Source organism: Grampus griseus (assembly GCF_964374135.1).
Source record: "Grampus griseus genome assembly, chromosome: 10".
Lineage (NCBI taxonomy): Eukaryota > Metazoa > Chordata > Mammalia > Artiodactyla > Delphinidae > Grampus > Grampus griseus.
The window spans coordinates 66,510,909-66,529,569 of record NC_139004.1 but is presented as its reverse complement, the minus strand read 5'-3'; the positions used below and the strand labels follow the sequence as shown (position 1 = coordinate 66,529,569).

At 59.1% G+C, this 18,661-nt stretch overlaps 3 protein-coding genes across 5 annotated transcripts; all 3 read left to right on the top strand.

The window, feature by feature from the left end:
• The first annotated feature begins 1,354 nt into the window (after positions 1 to 1,354).
• On the top strand, positions 1,355 to 18,653 carry LOC309828277 (hyaluronidase-2). The gene is made up of 8 exons (XM_082663527.1): positions 1,355 to 1,476; positions 3,569 to 4,548; positions 5,000 to 5,089; positions 5,526 to 5,932; positions 12,983 to 13,113; positions 16,693 to 17,603; positions 17,814 to 17,903; positions 18,020 to 18,653. Exons 2-8 carry the CDS (start codon positions 3,619 to 3,621, stop codon positions 18,281 to 18,283), a joined length of 2,823 nt encoding a protein of 940 aa, XP_082519653.1. The 5' UTR covers positions 1,355 to 1,476; positions 3,569 to 3,618; the 3' UTR covers positions 18,284 to 18,653.
• Positions 9,303 to 12,552, top strand: HYAL1 (hyaluronidase 1). Of its 3 annotated transcripts, none has more exons than XM_082662706.1 (4): positions 9,303 to 9,450; positions 9,927 to 10,850; positions 11,208 to 11,297; positions 11,479 to 12,552. In XM_082662706.1, the coding sequence occupies exons 1-4, from the start codon at positions 9,430 to 9,432 to the stop codon at positions 11,776 to 11,778; spliced, it is 1,335 nt and encodes a 444-aa protein (XP_082518832.1). In that variant the 5' UTR covers positions 9,303 to 9,429; the 3' UTR covers positions 11,779 to 12,552. The 3 variants fall into 3 exon arrangements, with proteins under 3 accessions (XP_082518832.1, XP_082518834.1, XP_082518833.1); XM_082662708.1 differs by having other exon boundaries at positions 9,337 to 9,450; positions 10,702 to 10,850; positions 11,479 to 12,541; XM_082662707.1 differs by having other exon boundaries at positions 9,342 to 9,450; positions 10,178 to 10,850; positions 11,479 to 12,541.
• Positions 14,707 to 15,951, top strand: NAA80 (N-alpha-acetyltransferase 80, NatH catalytic subunit; the record flags this gene model as incomplete). Its single annotated transcript, XM_082662709.1, is given in 3 exon segments — positions 14,707 to 14,726; positions 14,728 to 14,848; positions 14,852 to 15,951. Coding segments are annotated over 3 exon segments (1,053 nt in total). The 3' UTR covers positions 15,764 to 15,951.
• Positions 18,654 to 18,661: the final 8 nt, after the last annotated feature.

Genomic DNA, 18,661 nt, shown 5'->3' with positions numbered 1-18,661 from the left:
AAGTGTGAAGCAGGATCACCCTCTGCAGCCTGGACTTGTAGTTTTTCTTTGGGCACCTTCCCGTTTCCCCAGTAAGATGCCAGGCATAAGGCCCTATCGTCGTCCTCCACTGTCCCTCCCACTGACTGCCCCAAGGCCAGGGTTCTGCCATGCTGGGTGGCAGCCCATCACCACTGTCCCAGTGTGGGGGAACTCCCTGTGCTGGGCCTGCCCTAGCTGACCCCAAAGCTGGAAACAATGGGGGTCATGGCTGTGCTTCCCCACTCCCTCCTACTGGGCTGTGCTCACTTCCTTCCTTCCTGAGGAAGTGTCCCTGCCCTGGGACAGTCTGGTCTGGCCTTTGTTTCCCCAGGGGCCCCCAGCCTTGGAGCTTTTAAGGCCTGTGTCCCTTGTGGAGCCAGCACAGTGGTCCAGGAACACCACCCTCCCATGCCATGTCCTGGACTCCTTGGTCATCAGGGTAGACTCCAGGATATGTTCCCATCTCCCCCAGTCCCCCAGTCTTACACAGCCTCTGTTAGGAGAGAGGGCCTGGGCATGAAGGAGGTGGGCTGGTAGGGTCGGGGGGCGGGTAGGCTCAGGGTGATTTGAGGGTGTGCAGATTTGTACCTCTGGAGGGGTCTGCTGGGACCTGCTGCAGCCCTCCTGGGAGCTAGCCACGTTATGGGCACCCCCTTCCCACAGGAATACACCCCTTTCCTCACCCATGTGGTAAGGAGCCCCTTACTCTGCAGCATCTTAGTGAAATCCACCCAGGAACATCCTCTGGCAGGAGAGCACCCTGCAGAACCCTCCCAGGCCCTGCCCCTCCCCCCAACAGTCACCCACATCAACACATTGTCCACTCTGTCACACTTGGGATGCTTCCGCTCTCAGTGGAAAAAAATTGACTCAGCTCCTGTAAGTTCCCCCAACACCCCCACCCCAGGGCTGGTTCTCTTCTTCACCACCTGCTTTGGGGGATCATCTGCCAAACATCCCCCAAGTAGTTTGACTCCCCAAAACGCCACCACCAGGGCCTCTCCACTCACAAGCTGCTGGATTTGAGGATGGGCCTCAACCTTAAGGGCAGGTTGGGGAGAAAAGCTTTCAGTGTTAAGGAAGCTGCCAGCATGGGGGAGGCTGGCACCTGAACCAGGTTCCCCAGCCTTCCTGTCACCTGGTGCAGTTTGCTGGGCCAGGGCCTACTCAGGGGAAGGGTGGGGCGGGCAGCCAGCCTGCCGGGCACGCCGAAGGGAAACGGTCAAGGCGGTCCCCTCCCCCGCGCATGTTCCTGGCCCTTTCCTCTCTGAGGGGCAGCAGGAAGTGAGGAGAAAGGGCCGGGGCGGGAGGCGGGAGCGGGTGGGAGGGATGGGGTTTATCAAGCTGCCGGCGGGCTGCCCGGAGGGCAGCAGCTGGTGCGAGTAGCTTTTCTGGAGACTTACCCCGGGAAGGAGGGAGGCCGCCGACCTACTGGGCCGACGGACTCCCACACAGGTGAGCCCAGGGCAGACGACTGGTCTGCACCCTGGTACATGCGCTCACAGCAGCGCTCCCTGCCTCTCCTCCCAGTCGCGCGGGCGGGGAATGGGCTGGCCATACAGACCCGGGCCCTTTGGGGAGCTGAGGATCCCGGGGGAGCGGATCTAGGAAGAGGCAAGGAATACTCCCCCCATTCCAGCTCCAAGCCTGCTCCCCAGAGGGAGGGGCTTACAGGACCAAAGGACTTAGGATACTGGGCAGGGGCCCAGGGGAAACCCTCTGGCCGGGCCGGCTTTCTCTGCCATCTGTCCAGGAACTTCTGCAAGGGTGGCAGCTTCCTCAGAGTTGAAAGGAAACCTTGGGGGCTCCCACAGGCCCCCCAGAGACTGGACAGGAGGCGATGGGAGCCCAGGGATTGGCCTGTGCCTGATGCAGGTCGGGGGCAGGGGGACGCCCTATCCCCAGGGCCCGCTGGGCTTACTGGCCCCAGCCGGGCGGGCCTAGCTGCGACCCACAGCTCGTGTTGCCCGGACAACCACTGCCTCCACGCAGTCCTGGAAGAGCTAAGACGCGGGTGCTAGGCCCCCTCCCCAAGTCTGGCAGGGGGCGGGGATTCCCTTCAGACCAGGGTCGGGGGAAGGGAGCCCTGATCCGTAGGGGGCGGCACATTACTGTCCTGCGAGACCAGAGGTCGGCTCTGGTCACCGTCCCCCTTTCCATACAAAGGGGCCCCAGGACTGGAGACTACGCTCAGGGATGCTGAGCCAGATTCACTACTACCCCCGGCCAAGGCCTCGGGGTCCCACAGCACCTCCTTCTGGCCGGGTGACGGAACGCCACCTCCTTTATTCCCTCCCCGACCCCCGTCCTTTATGCTGTCCCTTTAAGCGGCTGGCCGCGTCGCAGAGCAGCGAGGACTGTACCACCGGCCGCAGGCTGCGGGGGGGAATTTGGGGCTGACTGGCCCTCACGGCTGAGACTCCACAAGAAAGCCCCATTTGGAGGGGTCTCACGGTTCCAGATTGATGGTCACATTCCTCGGCAGAGGATCTGGGGACCTTGGAGCCCAAAACGCAGCACTGGCTACCCGAAAGTCAGGCACACCTTTCCGACCCCGCCGCAAATCCTGCGCAGGGCCCGCCTCCGCGCTGAATTCTTAAAGGGCCCGCGGGCTGGGGGGGCGGAGCCAGTAGAGGCGCCGAACCGGGGCAGTGCCTGGTGGAGCGGCCGGAGCGGGCCGGGCTGGGGCGGGGATGGCGATGGCCATGGCGCAGGTCCCGGCGGCTCCCTGCGCGAGGTGAGGGAGGGCAGTGCGAGCCTGGCGGCTCTCTCCGCGGGCTCTGTTCTGAGCCCCCAGGGAGGCGGCCCAGGACCCCCCCCCCCCAACTCTGGGCCGGGTTCAGCCCCCACGTGCGGGGCGGGGGCGGGGTCCCGGACAAAGGCCAGGTGGAGTGGGCTTTACCCCGGACCGCTTGGCCCGCGGACGCGATCATTTCTGGTAGCTGTAGAGGGAAATGCCGGTCTGCCAGCGCCACCGTGGGAGATCCACCACCCCTTTGTCCCCGCGGGGCCTCCACCAAGCTTGGGAGAGTGTCTGCGCTGAGACAAAGTCTATTAGCCTCGCTCTGCTGCTGGGCGGGTGCAAAAAAAGATACCAGCTCTGGGGCTGTTACAGCTTCCTAGCTGCTTCATCAGCTGTGCCTTGCCTTACCCAAATGCTATGGTTTCTCAGGACCAAGAGTACTTCACAGGGTAGAGTGGGCCTCGGTTTGGGGCTCTCAGAAACCTTGTCCTGGGTGGTATTCAGCCATGTGTGAGTCTCTGGGCAGTGAGTCTATAGCTCAATTCGTCCAGTTCTCAGAGGGGTCACAGACCTAACAAGTTCCTGCCCAGCTGTAGGCTACCTGCTCCAGGAAGGAGCCCTGGCAGTGAGTTCCTGCGCCTCAGTGGTCTGTGGTCTCTCAGACCTGTTATAGCCAATAACAGGGTCTGAACAACCCTGGGCACGGTGCCCTACACAGCATGGGCTTTGGGAGTATGGATGGGTTTGGGGTGGACACCTCCAGGATTCTATAGACTGATTTGCTGTCTCCCACCTTTCCCCCAGTTCCTGAGCTAGTGCCAGGCAGGTGACACTGTCTTCCTGCAGCCCCCAGCATGTGGGCAGGCCTGGGCCCTGCCGTCACACTGGCCCTGGTGTTGGCGGTGGCATGGGCCACGGAGCTGAAGCCCACAGCACCACCCATCTTCACAGGCCGGCCCTTTGTGGTAGCATGGGATGTGCCCACACAAGACTGTGGCCCACGCCACAAGGTGCCACTGGACCCAAAGGACATGAAGGCCTTTGATGTGCAGGCCTCACCTAATGAGGGTTTCGTGAACCAGAACATCACCATCTTCTACCGTGACCGGCTGGGCATGTATCCACACTTCGATTCGGTGGCGAGGTCTGTGCATGGTGGTGTGCCACAGAATGGCAGCCTCTGGGTACACCTGGAGATGCTAAAGGGACATGTGGAACGCTACATTCGTACACAGGAGCCTGCAGGGCTGGCAGTCATCGACTGGGAGGACTGGCGGCCAGTGTGGGTACGCAACTGGCAGGACAAGGACGTGTACCGCCGATTATCACGCCAGTTGGTGGCCAGTCGCCACCCTGACTGGCCACCAGACCGCATAGTGAAGCAGGCGCAGTATGAGTTTGAGTTTGCTGCACGCCAGTTCATGCTGGAGACACTGCGATTTGTCAAGGCATTTCGGCCTCGGCACCTGTGGGGCTTCTACCTCTTCCCCGACTGTTACAACCATGATTATGTGCAGAACTGGGAGACCTATACAGGCCGCTGCCCTGATGTTGAGGTCTCCCGAAATGACCAGCTGGCCTGGCTGTGGGCCGAGAGCACGGCCCTCTTCCCCTCTGTATACCTGGAAGAGACACTCGCTTCCTCCACACATGGCCGCAACTTTGTCAGCTTCCGTGTTCAGGAGGCCCTTCGCGTGGCTCACACCCACCATGCCAACCATGCACTCCCAGTCTACGTCTTCACGAGGCCCACCTATAGCCGCGGACTCACAGGGCTTAGCGAGGTATGTGCCTCCCAGGGCCCTGCCTTCGTCCTTGGGAAACCACTGCAGGCCTCCTGCCCCCAAGCTTACTGGCTACTCTACATCTCCTCACCTCATTATCTCTGTAACCCTATGAAAGGGTGGCATTGTTATCTCCATTTTGTGGATACAAAAATTGAGGGCCAGAGATGCTGAGAAATTTACCCAGAACTTCCCAGCAAATCCAGGCAGAGCAGGGACTTGGGCCTAGTATTCTGACTTTGTGGTCCATCCTGATAGGTACATACTAGGCTCAAGTGGGCCCTTGGCTTGGGAATGGGAGGCCAGAAGTGGGGGTGGAAACGGCTTAAACATTTAAGGAGAAAGTGAAACAGCTGCTGCCTAGGGGTGAGAAGGAGGGCCTTCTCACACTGTCTGTCCTTCTCACCTTGTGGTCTCAGTATTCCCCAGTGACCATCTCCTTCCCACGCAGATGGATCTCATCTCCACCATTGGCGAGAGTGCAGCCTTGGGTGCAGCTGGTGTCATCCTCTGGGGTGATGCGGGGTACACCACCAGCATGGTAAGTAAGACCCACCCAGCCTACTGGAGCTGAGTTTGCAGGGACAGGCAGAGCATCTGTGCTTTTGGCTGCAAACCTCAAAGTGGTCCCCTCATCTGTCCCCCACCCAAGGAGCCCCAGTCCCAACAGAGAAGACTCAGTCCCTCCCCTTCTCCCAGGAAGGGGGATTTGCTGTCCTGACCAGCTGTTGAGTTCCACCCTGCCCCATCTGCCCTGCTGGGTTCCAGTCCCTGCCCCCACCCCCTTCTTAGAAGGAATAGGAACAGTGAGGGCTCAGGCATGCTTGCGCGTGTGTGTGTGTGTGTGTGTGTGTGTGTGTGCACGCGTGCGTGCGTGCATTGTTAAAAGAAGGTACAGTCACCACAGTGTAAACAGAGTTTCCATCTGGGCCTGTGGGCTGAGACAGCTGACCCTGATCCCTGACCTCTGCCCCCAGGAGACCTGCCAGTACCTCAAGGATTACCTGACCCGGTTGCTGGTACCCTACGTCGTCAATGTGTCCTGGGCTGCCCAGTATTGCAGCTGGGCCCAGTGCCACGGCCACGGGCGCTGTGTGCGCCGTGACCCCAGTGCTAATACCTTCCTGCACCTCAGTGCCAGCAGCTTCCGCCTAGTGCCTAGCCACGCACCTGGTGAGCCGCAGCTGCGACCAGAGGGGGAACTCAGTTGGGCCGACCGCAACCACCTGCAGACGCACTTTCGCTGCCAGTGCTACTTAGGCTGGGGCGGCGAGCAATGCCAGTGGGACCGCAGGCAGGCAGCTGGGGGTGCCAGTGGGGCCTGGTCTGGGTCCCACCTCACCAGCCTGCTGGCTGTGGCCGCCCTGGCCCTCACCTGGACTTCGTAAGGGTCTCTCACGCAGCTGCCAGGCAAGCTGGCTTCTGCCACAAGGGCTCTGCTAGGCATGTAGGAGCCCACAAGGGGTGGACAAACCAGAGTCTGAAGGGGCAGAACCCCCTGGGATGCCCAGTAGGGTGTCCGTACCAGCTCCCACCCCCTGTTCTAAGGGGGAGGGACAATCCCGTGGGAGGCCCCTTCTCTCCCTGCCAGAGAGGAAGAGGGGCACAGCTGGGCCGGGGAGGACCTGACCCTACTCCCCTGCCCCTGAATAGTTTATTATTATTATTTTGGGGTCTCTTTTGTAAATTAAATATGAAACAACTGCTTCTTTGCTTGGACTGTCTGTGCCTGGGCCAGGGCATGTGAGAGAGATTTCAGGGTCTTCCATATAAGGTTTGAGCTCAGTTCTGTCTCTGTGAGACTCTCTGCTGGCGACTTCTCATCTGTAAAATGCATTCACTGGGATCTGCAGGCCAGAGCTTCCCACTCTAGCTGTCCTGCTAGGGCAGGGGCCACTGGGAGTGGAGGGACTCACAGTCTACCCCAACACCAAGGACCTTGCTTTATCCATATTGATTGGAAAGCAGTTGGGTACAACCTTCTGTGAGGGGTGGGGCTCATTGTGCTTCTCCTACTTGGTACTGTATCCCCAGCTGGGCTGGTGCCAGTCGCCTCGCCTTGCCCACCCAAGGAGAAAGGGGAAAGCGGATGTTTGATCTTCCCTGGCTGGGCAGGTAGCCAGATCACTCCTCCCTGCTGTTCTCACAGGCAAGGGCGGCTCCTCCACTCCCCAGTCCCAAGGACAGTGGACTTCAGCCACACGCACTTCTCCCCATCTAGCTCAGAGTCCTCCACTGGGTATGGTCAGGGGGAGGCAAGCAGGGCATTGGGATCTGAATCATGAGGTCCAGTCCCTGTCCCACTGCAGAGATGCATGATGGGGTGAGGGGGAGGCATCCTCAACAGTCAGCCCTGTAATGGCCATGGGAGAGCATAGCTTGTCCCCAGCTGTCCCAGGGGAGAGAAGTAGCAGCCAGAGCTGTCATACCAGCTCTGACCTGCTTCACTTCCTCTGCTTCTGAAGTGAGTTATTCTGGGTGGGGCCCTGCCCCTCCCCTCAGCCATTGGACCCACACCTGGATTCCTCCTGTCCCTATCAGTGATGACTGATCCCCTGCCCTCAGATAATACCGGCTCGAGATGTACTCAAGAAACTGTCGAGCAGTGAGGAGGGCACCCCAGCCACAAGGACTCGGGAAGTAGCCTCAAGGAAGTGCTTTCTACATTGAGGTTGGGTTGGGTTTTTTTTTGGGGGGGGTGGGGGGGGCGTACCATGCACGGCACATGGGATCTTAGTTCCCCGACCAGGGATCGAACCACTGCCCCCTGCAGTGGAAGCACGGTTTCCTAACTCCTGGACTGCCAGGGAAGTCCCTACACTGAGAGTCCCTACACTGGATTTTGAAAGGTGGGGGGGAAACTTGATGCTGGGAACAAAGCATGGGCAAAGGCTGGAGGAAGACAGAACACAAATGGAGACAGAGTTTGAGGCTTGGGTGTGACAGAGGGTTATGCTGCAGGTGGCCCTAGAGTGGCACCAGGCCTGATTTTGTCTGATGATAGTGACTATCTTACCTGTTCAGTGAACACACTGAACACACACATGTGCCAGGGCTGGGCTGGGTGCTGGGGATGCACCCATGAACCACACCAGCAAAGACTGCCATCCTCAGGGGTATGACAGCATACAGGGAGATGCACTTTGGATGCCAAGGCCAAGTCAGATGTTGGACAGTGGAGAGTGCTCCCCAGAGGCATACAGGCAAGGGGATTGTGTGGTTAGAGCCTGGAAAAGCAATCCTCACCAAATCGATATTGATTCAGGTTGTAAAGTGATCCTTCATCCCTCTGGCTGCTGATGGCAGAGAATAGAGAGGGTGGTAGCACTGGGAGGGAGATGTCAAATCACATGGTGGGGGTAGGGCTGCTTGTGTCCTGGCTGCTTGTGACCAAGGTGGGGAGAGGCCGGCTGGAGAGTAGATTCAGGTGTCGATCAATAAGGCCATAAGATGATGGAGCCAGCAGAGGGAGGGCAAGGAAGGAGGAGCTGTGACCTATCTCCCCAACACCTGTGACTTCCCCTACCCAACTGTGACCCCACACACAGCTGTGACCTCCCCTACACAGATGTGACCCATGCATACCTGTTAGCTACCCTGCCCACATCTGTAACCTGCCAACACACAGGTTATCCAGACATACCTGTGACCTGACCCACACAGCTGTGACCTGGCTATGAGCTCAGGTTCAGACTGGGCTGTTCAGTGCTTTCACCTGGGCCAGGAACATGATGTTTCCTTCACCCCACTCTGGCAGGCAAGCCTGGGCCTGAGCACCTAGCAGGTCTCAGTTGCTAGCGTCTGAATCAGCAAACAAGCAAAATCACGAAGGAATGAACAAGCACGTCTTCACTGATACACTCATGCTCATACCCGTGGTCACACAAACATGGGGTCTCATGGTCATAAAACAGGGTCTCACACACACCAAGTCCCAGGCACTGGGTCCCACACTTGCACATACACACTACTGGAGTTTGTGGAGAGTCCCAAATGTCCACTAACTGGAGCTTTACACAGACACAGTCACTGATCCAGCACATATACAAAGGGTGACAACGCAGCCCTGACTTCAGGAACACAGTTCCTTTCAGACACAGGTCCCTAAAGGGGGGATGATTTATCCACTAGGCACTGTAGGCACAGGGCCACAATACTTATACGGGCCCACAAAAATGTTTTAATTTTAATCTTTTTTAATCAGAAGAAAAAATACAGGAATAATGAATATAAAATAATGAATTCAGTCTGGATTATATCTGTCCTTATGCCAGTATAGTCGTAAAATATATTTTAAAAAAAATATGTATTTTTTTGGCCGTGCAGCATGTGGGATCTTAGTTCCCCGACCAGGGATCGAACCTGTGTCCCCTGCAGTGGAAGCACAGAGTCCTAACCATTCCCTTAAAATGTTTTTTTGAGGAATGGGTCCGCAAAGGTGAAAGTGCCTAGGGCCCATAGGTGTCATAATGCAGGCACGTGGGGAAGGCACCCAGACTCCAGTATCACACCCAGTCGGATCTGCCACCCAGACGGCCCCCATGCACTGCCTCCATCCCCACACCATCCCAAGTAAAGCCACAAAGTCCAGCCCCAGTGCTGACAGAGTGGGAGGGGCCACTTCCGGCCTAGCCCCACCTCCTACCAAGGGCACTTTGCTAGGAGTGCAGAGGTGGCTCTGCTGTCTGGCCCAGCCCTCTAACCCAGGGCCCGCCCCTCAGCCCGCCCCCAGACTGGGTGGGGTGACCCCTACAAAAGCTCAGGGTTTCTAGCAGCGGCTTCTTCCTCCAAGAGTCTCGGTGCAGCTGAGGCCAGAGTTAAGGAACAGAATCTTGCTGAGCCCTGCATAGGCCCTCACCCTGAGGTCAGGAAGTTTGGAGAATGAGGCCTTTCAGCCCTGAGGTCAGCAGGGACAAGTGGGCAGATTGGCGGGTGTGCAGGAGGGCTGGGCTGACCTTTCCTGCGTCACTGAGCATGCCCTCCTGCATGGGTGGCCAGGATTCCTGGGGAAAGAGACAGGGAAGCCCCCGCCTCCGTCAGTCGGCCAGCCTGGGGGCTGAGGGCCTGGCTCTCAGCCACTCTTCTCAAGACAGATGTCATGGCTTCTGTGGCCCTTGGGGAAAGGGGGCGGGCAAGCCAGGACAAGACCTGTGGGAGACAGAGGGCAGAGGTCGGCCCAAGAGGCAACTCGGATGTGCCCTCTAGTGGCCATGTTCCCCTCAATGCCTCTCCTTTGCCCTCTGACTTCCCTGAACCCTGCAGGTCAATATTTACCTGAAGCCAGAACAGAGGTGGATTAATAAGGGACTTGGCCTGCCTGCCCTCAGTAGGGGTCAGAGAGTTCAAGGCCTGCTTTCAGCTCTGCTTCCCCTGGCCAGGTTTCTCTAGACCTGCCCTGTGCCACGGCAGCCCACCTGCTTCCCATCTGCACCCTCTTCCTGAACTTGCTCGGCATGGCCAAAGGCTCCAGGGACCCCCTGGTACCCAACCGGCCCTTCGCCACCATCTGGAATGCAAACACCCAGTGGTGTCTAGACAGGCATGGCGTGGACGTGGATGTCAGTGTCTTTGATGTGGTGGCCAACCCGGGGCAGACCTTCCGCGGCCCTGACATGACCATTTTCTACAGCTCCCAGCTGGGCACCTACCCTTACTACACACCTGCTGGGGAACCCGTATTCGGTGGCCTGCCCCAGAATGCCAGCCTGACTGTCCACCTGGCCCGCGCGTTCCAGGACATCCTGGCTGCCATGCCTGCATCCAACTTCTCAGGGCTGGCAGTTATTGACTGGGAGGCATGGCGCCCACGCTGGGCCTTCAACTGGGACACCAAGGACATTTACCGGCAGCGCTCACGGGCACTGGTACAGGGGCAGCACCCTGACTGGCCAGCTCCTTGGGTGGAGGCAGCAGCTCAGGACCAGTTCGAGGGGGCTGCGCGGGCCTGGATGGCAGGCACCCTCAGGCTGGGACAAGCACTGCAGCCTCGTGGCCTCTGGGGCTTCTATGGCTTCCCTGATTGCTATAACTATGACTTTAAAAATCCCAACTACACTGGCCAGTGCCCACCAGGCATCCGTGCCGAGAATGACCAGCTGGGGTGGCTGTGGGGCCAGAGCCGTGCCCTCTACCCCAGCATCTACCTGCCTGCAGCACTGGAGGGCATGAAGAAGGCACGGATGTTTGTGCAGCACCGTGTGGGTGAGGCATTCCGTTTGGCCGTGGGTGCAGGGTACCCTGATCTGCCAGTGCTGCCCTACGTCCAGATCTTCTATGACATGACTAACCGCTTTCTGCCCCTGGTGAGTCTCCTGTGACCCCGCCCACCTTGTAACCTACATTGTCAGGCATTAGTCCAGTAAGTGAGGCCACATAGCCCTGGGGCACTTTAGCCTTGGGACACTTTCATCCATTCCCTCTCACATTCTTTGAGCACCTACTGTGTGCCAAGTTCTGTGCTAGGCACAGACAATTCAGCATTCTTCAGAAAGAAATCATCCCTGCCTGCATGGCACTCACAGGCTAGAGTAAGAGCAGGCTTGCCTCTGGCCACCACAGCTAGAGCAGGCTATGAATTATTTGTCCCATGCAATAGTGTTACAGCAGGCTGCTGTGGGGACGGAGGGAGGCCCCACAGAGCTATGCTGTCCTTTCCCCAGGAGGAGCTGGAGCACAGCCTGGGGGAGAGTGCAGCCCAGGGGGCAGCAGGAGTGGTGCTCTGGGTGAGCTGGGAGAACACAAGAACCAAGGTGAGCTCAAGCCCAGGATGGGGGTGAGGGTGGGGGCAGGAGTGGGGCTTCCAGGCTGACTGGGGAGACCCTGGCCCACCCTTTACCCCTGCAGTCCTGGTTGACCAGCAGGTGAGTGCCTCAATGCCCTAGGTGGACCCGTGCATGGCCGTGGTGTCCTGACGCTCCCCCTCCCACCTAGGAATCCTGCCAGGCCATCAAGGAGTATGTTGACACGACACTGGGGCCCTTCATCCTGAATGTGACCAGTGGGGCTCTTCTGTGCAGTCAAGTCCTGTGCTCTGGCCATGGCCGTTGTGCTCGGCGCCCCAGTCACCCCGAGGCCCGCCTCATCCTCAGCCCCACCAGTTTCTCCATCGAGTCCACGCCTGGTGGTGGGCCTCTGACCCTCCGAGGTGCCCTCTCACTCAAGAATCGGTTGGCTGTGGAGTTCAAATGTCGCTGCTACCATGGGTGGACGGGAACATGGTGTGAGCAGTGAGGCATGTGGTGATTGGCACATGCACACATTGAGTACCTAATGCAATCTGGACCTGGCTACAGCTTTCTCAAGTACAGGCACAGTCACATGAGTCATGGTCACAGTCAGAAGTACACTCAGGCACTGTCATGAGCATATGCTAGCCCATTCACACCTGCTTACAGACCAAGATAGTTGCATAAGGAGTTAGAGCCTTGGGCACCTACCCAGCAGAGTTAAAAATATTTCTTCCAGAGACATTGAGCCAGTCTTTAAACTGCAGCAATCACAAGAACTGACGCTCTGGACTTCCCTGGCGGTCCAGTGGTTAAGACTCCGTGCTTCTACTGCAGGGGGCGGGGGTTCGATCCCTGGTCAGGGAACTAAGATCCCGCATGCTGAAAGAAAGAAAGGGAGGGAGGGAGGAAGGAAGGAAGGAAGAAAGAGCTGACATTCACTGGGTGCCTACTTTTTCCGAGTCCTACATTTTAAGTAGTCTAACTTAATGGTGCAATCCTAACATGACGCTATGAGGAAACTGAGGCACACACAGGGAGGGTAAGCACTTTACCCAAGGTTGCAGACAGAAAATAGAGCAGCTGAGATTCAAACCCAGGTGAATCTGGGTTTGAATCTCTACCCTCTACCTCTACCTCTATAGCGATGGAGCCCTTTGGCTCCTACTATATGTCGACGGTAATCAGCCCTGTACTGCAGCCTGAATCCGTTCAGAGGTAACAGCCTCACAAATAAAGCAGACATGATTCTAACTTCAAGAGCTGTTTATTGAGCACCTAAAACGTGCAGGCGCTGGGATCCAGAGGGCACAGGAAAATTCTTTTCTCTTGCTCAGATTTGATGTCTGTCCGAGGGCGGCTGCTTCTCAGGGTTGGGCCCAAATTTCGGGAGGAAGCTCCACCTGACCGTTTCCACGCTGGGCAGGAGGCTGACGTGAGCCGAAACAAGGCTGAACTGGGGGGAGACCTATCTGAGTATGGGGCGGGGCGAGGCGGGACGAGATGGAAGCCCAGCCCACCCGTAATGGAGCTGGCGCTCGGTTCGCGCTCACTGGGAGCTGGGCCTGGATAAGCAAGGGCGGGAGGGGCAGAGGTAGAACCAGGGCAGAGATCCAGTCTGCGTCGGGTCTGTGTTATGAGGCGAGGGGCCGGGGCCGGGGGCTGGCCGCCCCGAAGACCCGGGACCTGGTGGTGTGCCGCGGGCCGTGACGGCTGCAGTGCGTCCGCCTCACCGCTAGGGTGCGAGCGCCGCGTGCCGGAGGAGTCCGAGCCAGAGACAGCGAGATACAGATCCGTGTGGAGCGAGGAGACGGAGCGTCCCGGAGCCAGGCGTCAGCATGTCAGTACTGCCCCCCTCCTCATGCGCGGCGTATTCGTCCTCATTGTCCCCCGCTCTCCCCGTCCGCTCCGCGTGTACAGTTCTCAAGTGACTAAGCCGCCCCGCACGCCCTCTTTGCGTCTGTCGTTCCCTCCCAGAGCATGCCGAGCCACAGCCGCCCGGAGTCAAGCTCCCGAAGCCCCCACCCCCAAACTCCACGGTTTGTCACCCAGTGGGAGGAAGGGGAAAACCGAGGCAGGAGAGACTGTCGCCTCTCTCTGTGGACCCGGGAGCCCCACCCACAGTGGGTGGGGTCGGCACAGAAAGGGTTAAGCCTGAGGGGGAAGTCTGGGGCTCCAGGCTCAGAGGCGGATCCTGGGGTTTCCTCTCTCCTGGTCCAGGGGTGCAGCTGCTGCGGAGGTGGCTGATGCAGGTGAGGGGCTTATAGCCCTCTGAGTGGGATGTGGTATGAGGGGAGGGGGCTACCTGTTACTGATCAGTGTGGAATTGGCCTCAAGCTCACGGGGCCTTCCTGCGGAGGTGGGGAAGGGGAGCCAGGGCATACTCTCTGGAACAGGTGGGTAGAAGGGTGGGGCCCAGCGGCCACCTATTGCTAGAAATCCCCGAGCATTGACCCTTCTGCCAGCAGAGCCTGTGGTAGGATGGGCACACAATGGAGTTCGGGGTCAGGAGGTCTGAGCCCCCAACCTGGTAGCCGTTGGACACCCCTGTGGATGTAGGAAGGAAGCTGTGGTTCTTATCTAGCTAGGGTGTCTACGAAACAGGCCAGTGGGGAACCAGGCCTGCAGGAGCCACATTGCTGTGTGAGCCGGGCCCTTTCTGAGGGGCAGTTGGGTCCATGCCCAGTCAAAGTGTCCTGAGCTGGTCAGTGTTGGGGAGGGAGCCAGGGACTCTGTGCCCCTGGTAGGGAAGGCAGTCCAGGGAGGGGAAATTTGAGCCTGATGGGTGGGTGAATGGCACCCCAATATCGGTTAGGTGGCAGGCATGGCCCAGGTGGTCAAAAAGGCGGGGACCTGGAGTAGGGAGAAGGGTGGGACAGGGAACTTCCCTAGGGGAGTTCCTAGGGAAGCTGTGTTCCCTCCGAAGGGAATACAGCGTTTAAGCAGGGGGTCATGGTGTCTAGTTTGTATGCTCTGTCTGATGGCCAGCCAGCTGCAATGGTGTAGGGCTGGATCTACTCTCCTGGGGAGTTCAAAGCGGTAGTCAGAGAAGGCTGGGGCCTGGAGTCTTGATTTCTGCCCTAGCCTTTAGCCCTCAGCCTCCATCCAGTGTAAGGCAGAGCACCCAGGATCCATCCCCTCTGCTCTCCACCTGAGTCAGGTCCCCCAGGTATAGGGGATGGGATCCTCCAGGTCACCTGTGCCATCAGGTGAGTATGGGGACAAGGTGCAGCCCACCAGTTCCAGGATGCGTGGCCCTCCTTAGCACCCTGTCAGCCACTCCCTGCCCCAGCCCCATCCTCCCTTCTGGCACAGCCCAGCATGGCTGTTGTCCACAGGAGGAGCACCCTTCTGGTCTCAGGAGATACCACTGCCTGGAGACTGTGGCCTTAACTCCCAGCCTGGCACTGAGCCACCTGGAACCCAGCAGGAGATGACCTTGGCTCCCAGCCTGGCATCTGAGCCTGGATCCCACATGTAGGCAAGAGCTGACTCTGAGCCCTGGCCCAGCCAAGCTGACTCCTACCCTAGACCCTATACACCAGGTGGTGCTGATCCTGAGTACCACTCCAGCCTAACTGACTCTGGATCCTGCATGCCAGCCAGAGGTGACCCTGAGATCCAACCTGGCCAAGCTGATCCTGGATCCTACACACCAGCCAGATCTGACCCTGAGCCCCAGGCTAGCTGAGTTGACCCTGGGTTCTGCATGCCATCCAGAGATGACCCTCAGTCCTGGCTCAACTGAGCTGACCCTGGATCCCGCACGCCAGCCAGAGGAGACCCCAGCCCCCAACCTGGCTGAGCTGACCCTGGAGCCTGTGCACTGCCGACCTGAGCTCCTGGATGCCTGTGCCGACCTCATCAATGAGCAGTGGCCCCGCAGCCGCGCCTCCCGCCTGCACTCCTTGGGCCAGTCCTCAGATGCCTTCCCCCTCTGCTTGATGCTGCTGAGCCCCCGTCCCACGCCAGAGGCAGACCCCATTGTGGTGGGCCATGCCCGCCTGTCACGGGTGCTGGACCGGCCCCAGAGCCTCCTAGTGGAGACGGTGGTGGTGGCCCGAGCCTTGAGGGGCCGTGGCTTTGGCCGCTGCCTCATGGAGGGCCTTGAAGCCTTTGCTCAGGCCCGGGGCTTCCGCCGGCTACACCTCACCACCCACGACCAGCTGCACTTTTACGCCCACCTGGGATACCAGCTGGGTGAGCCTGTGCAGGGCCTGGTCTTCACCAGTCGGTGGCTGCCTGCCACCCTGCTCAGTGCCTTCCCCAGGGCCTCCTTTCCCCGGCCACCCTGCAGGGCCCCTAGCCTGACTGCCCAAGCTGCCCCAAGAGCCCCCAAGGGGTCATCATTGCCGCCACCCCCACCCCTGCCTGAGCCCTTGACCACCCTACCCCCACCTCCAGGAGGGCCCCCTCCACAAAGCCTGCTGGAGACTCAATACCAAGACCTGAGAAGACGCCCCATATTCTGGATGGAGAAAGACATCTGAGGGCTTACCCAGGGCAAGATGCTGTCTTTCTGGGTCAGTTGACTGCCCAGGACAGTACCAGCCTCAGCCCACTGGCCATCCCTCAGCTTCTATCCCCCAAGGACAGCTTCAGCCTAGGCATGTTTCCTGAGTGCCAGTGGAGATGGCGCCATGGCTGTGGCTCAGAGCTCTCAGTGTGGCTGAATAAAGGCTTCTGTTGGGTGTGGTTGTGACAGTGTATTTGTTGACCCCCACCCTCATCTCCCAGCCTTGTCTTAGGTCCTCTGTCCCTGCAGGGGCCCTCAGATCCACCTCGGCCTTAGGGCCATGGGTGGAAGGACACCTGCCTTTTACCTCTCTCACTCTGCCAGGCCCAGGGGACAAGGAGACATTCACTCATCACCATTCACTGGGCACCTGCTGTGTTAAAGGCCCTGGATTGGGCACAGGCAGTGGGGAACTAGACAGATAGGGTCTCAGCCCAAGGGACAGGGCAGGCATACTGTGGCAGGATCCATGCTGGGACAGTGGGAGCTCAAGTTTCCTCACTCCACTTGGAGATCTGGTAGACCTCCCAGGGCAGGTGATGCCATAGCAGAGACCTGAGTGCTGAGTAGAAATTAAGCCAGGCAAGGTGGGGGCTGAGTGTTCTTGGGGCAGGAAACAAAATGGGCAGAGGAAAGAAGGGGACTTGTGAAAGCTGTAGGTGGGGGAGGTGTCAGAGGGCACGGTGGTGCCATGGCAGAGCTGGACAATACAGAAGGGGAGCTGCCCAAGCCAGCTTGGGTTGTGGCTGCTCTGAGAGGCCTATGAGACCCCTTGGGAACCAGGCTTTACGCACCTCCCTTTCTTGTGAGGAGGAGCTGGAGGAGTTTTCCCAGCTTTCTCTGCTGTGTGGAAGGTGTGGCCATGGCCATGGAGTCTAAGCTCACACCCCCTCTCTCCTGCAGGTTTCCATCCCTGGGGCATGACCATGCAGCTAGGCCTGGCCTTGGTGCTAGGGGTGGCCCTGTGCTTGGGATGTGGCCAGCCCCTGCTGCAAGCCCCTGAACGCCCCTTCTTGGTGCTGTGGAATGTGCCCTCAGCACACTGTAAGGCCCGCTTTGGCGTGCACCTGCCACTAGAGGCCCTGGGCATTGCAGCCAACCGTGGCCAGCGTTTCCACGGCCAGAATGTCACCATCTTCTACAAGAACCAGCTCGGCTTCTATCCCTACCTTGGGCCGAGGGGCACAGCTCACAACGGGGGCATCCCCCAGGCTGTGCCCCTTGACCGCCACCTGGCACGGGCTGCCTATCAGATCCGCCACAGCCTGCAACCTGGCTTCGCTGGCCTGGCAGTACTGGACTGGGAGGAATGGTGTCCACTCTGGTCTGGGAACTGGGGCCGCCGCCAGGTCTACCAGACAGCCTCCTGGGCTTGGGCACGGCGGGTATTCCCCAACCTGGACCCCCAGGAGCAGCTCTACAAGGCCCGTATCGGCTTTGAACAGGCAGCCCGTGCACTGATGGAGGACACACTGCGGCTAGGCCGGGCACTGCAGCCCCATGGGCTCTGGGGCTTCTATCGCTTCCCGGCCTGTGGCAATGGCTGGCATGGTACAGCTTCCAATTACACGGGCCACTGCCATGCAGCCACCCTTGCCCGCAACACCCAACTGCATTGGCTCTGGGCCGCCTCCAGCGCCCTCTTCCCCAGCATATACCTCCCACCCAGGTTACCACCTGCTCACCACCACGCATTTGTCCGATACCGCCTGGAGGAGGCCTTCCGTGTGGCCCTTGCTGGGCACCCACATCCCCTGCCTGTCCTGGCCTATGCCCGCCTCACACACCGGAGCTCTGGGAGGTTCCTGTCTCAGGTGAGTGAAAACTGAAGTCTAGGGGTCTGACTGGGGAGGCATGACATTCTCTGAGGGCCTGAGAAGCCACTCAGAGGCTCAGGGCCAAGGGGCCCTCCTCTAGGGGTGGAATCGGATCATGGCAGTGAGCCATGAAAGTTCTTGAAGGTGGAGGTTGGGCCAGATGGAGCTGGCCAGCCCAGCCCTGGCTTAGCAGCTCTCTGCCTCCAGGATGAACTCGTGCAGACCATTGGTGTGACCGCTGCACTGGGGGCAGCCGGCGTGGTGCTCTGGGGGGACCTGAGCTTCTCCAGTTCTGAGGTGATCATTGCCCCCTCCAGCCTGCCACACAGCCCATGCTGGGGTCCCAGAGATGGGGAAAGACCATGTCAGGGCCATGGAGCAGAAGCATTGATACATCCCTTCCCTCTCCTCAGGAGGAGTGCTGGCATCTCCATGACTACCTAGTGAGCACCCTGGGCCCTTATGTGAGTAACGTGACCAGGGCAGCCATGGCCTGCAGTCACCAGCGGTGCCATGGCCATGGCCGATGTGCTTGGCAAGACCCAGGACAACTGGAAGTCTTTCTGCACCTGGAGCCAGATGGCAGCCCTGGAGATTGGGAGTCCTTCAGCTGCCGTTGTTATTCGGGCTGGGCTGGCCCTACCTGCCAGGAGCCCAGGCCTGAAGAAGCAACATAAAGCCAGGAGTCACCTGCCTCTGACCTTCATGTTCCTGCTGCCATCTTTCCAGTCCTGGAGGGAAGACTTTGTCCCACTCTTGTTCTATTTAGCTTACAGTCACTTCTCCCATGCACACACCCCACTTCCCATGGGATCCCTGGGGAGTGGAAGAGGCCAGAAAAAAACATACTGTTTTAAAACTAGACGCCCTCTGAGATCACCTCATCCCTCCTGACAAGAAAGCAGCCCCAGGAAGAGTCGGTGTTCTAGAAGGTTAAGGTTGCCAGCCCAGGGCTCTGTTCTACACTTCACTGCGTCCATGGAATGGTCACAGGAGACCCGTCCAGGGGCAGGTGGGCCCCCGAGGAGATCTTGGCTAAGGTCTTTAAGTGCTAA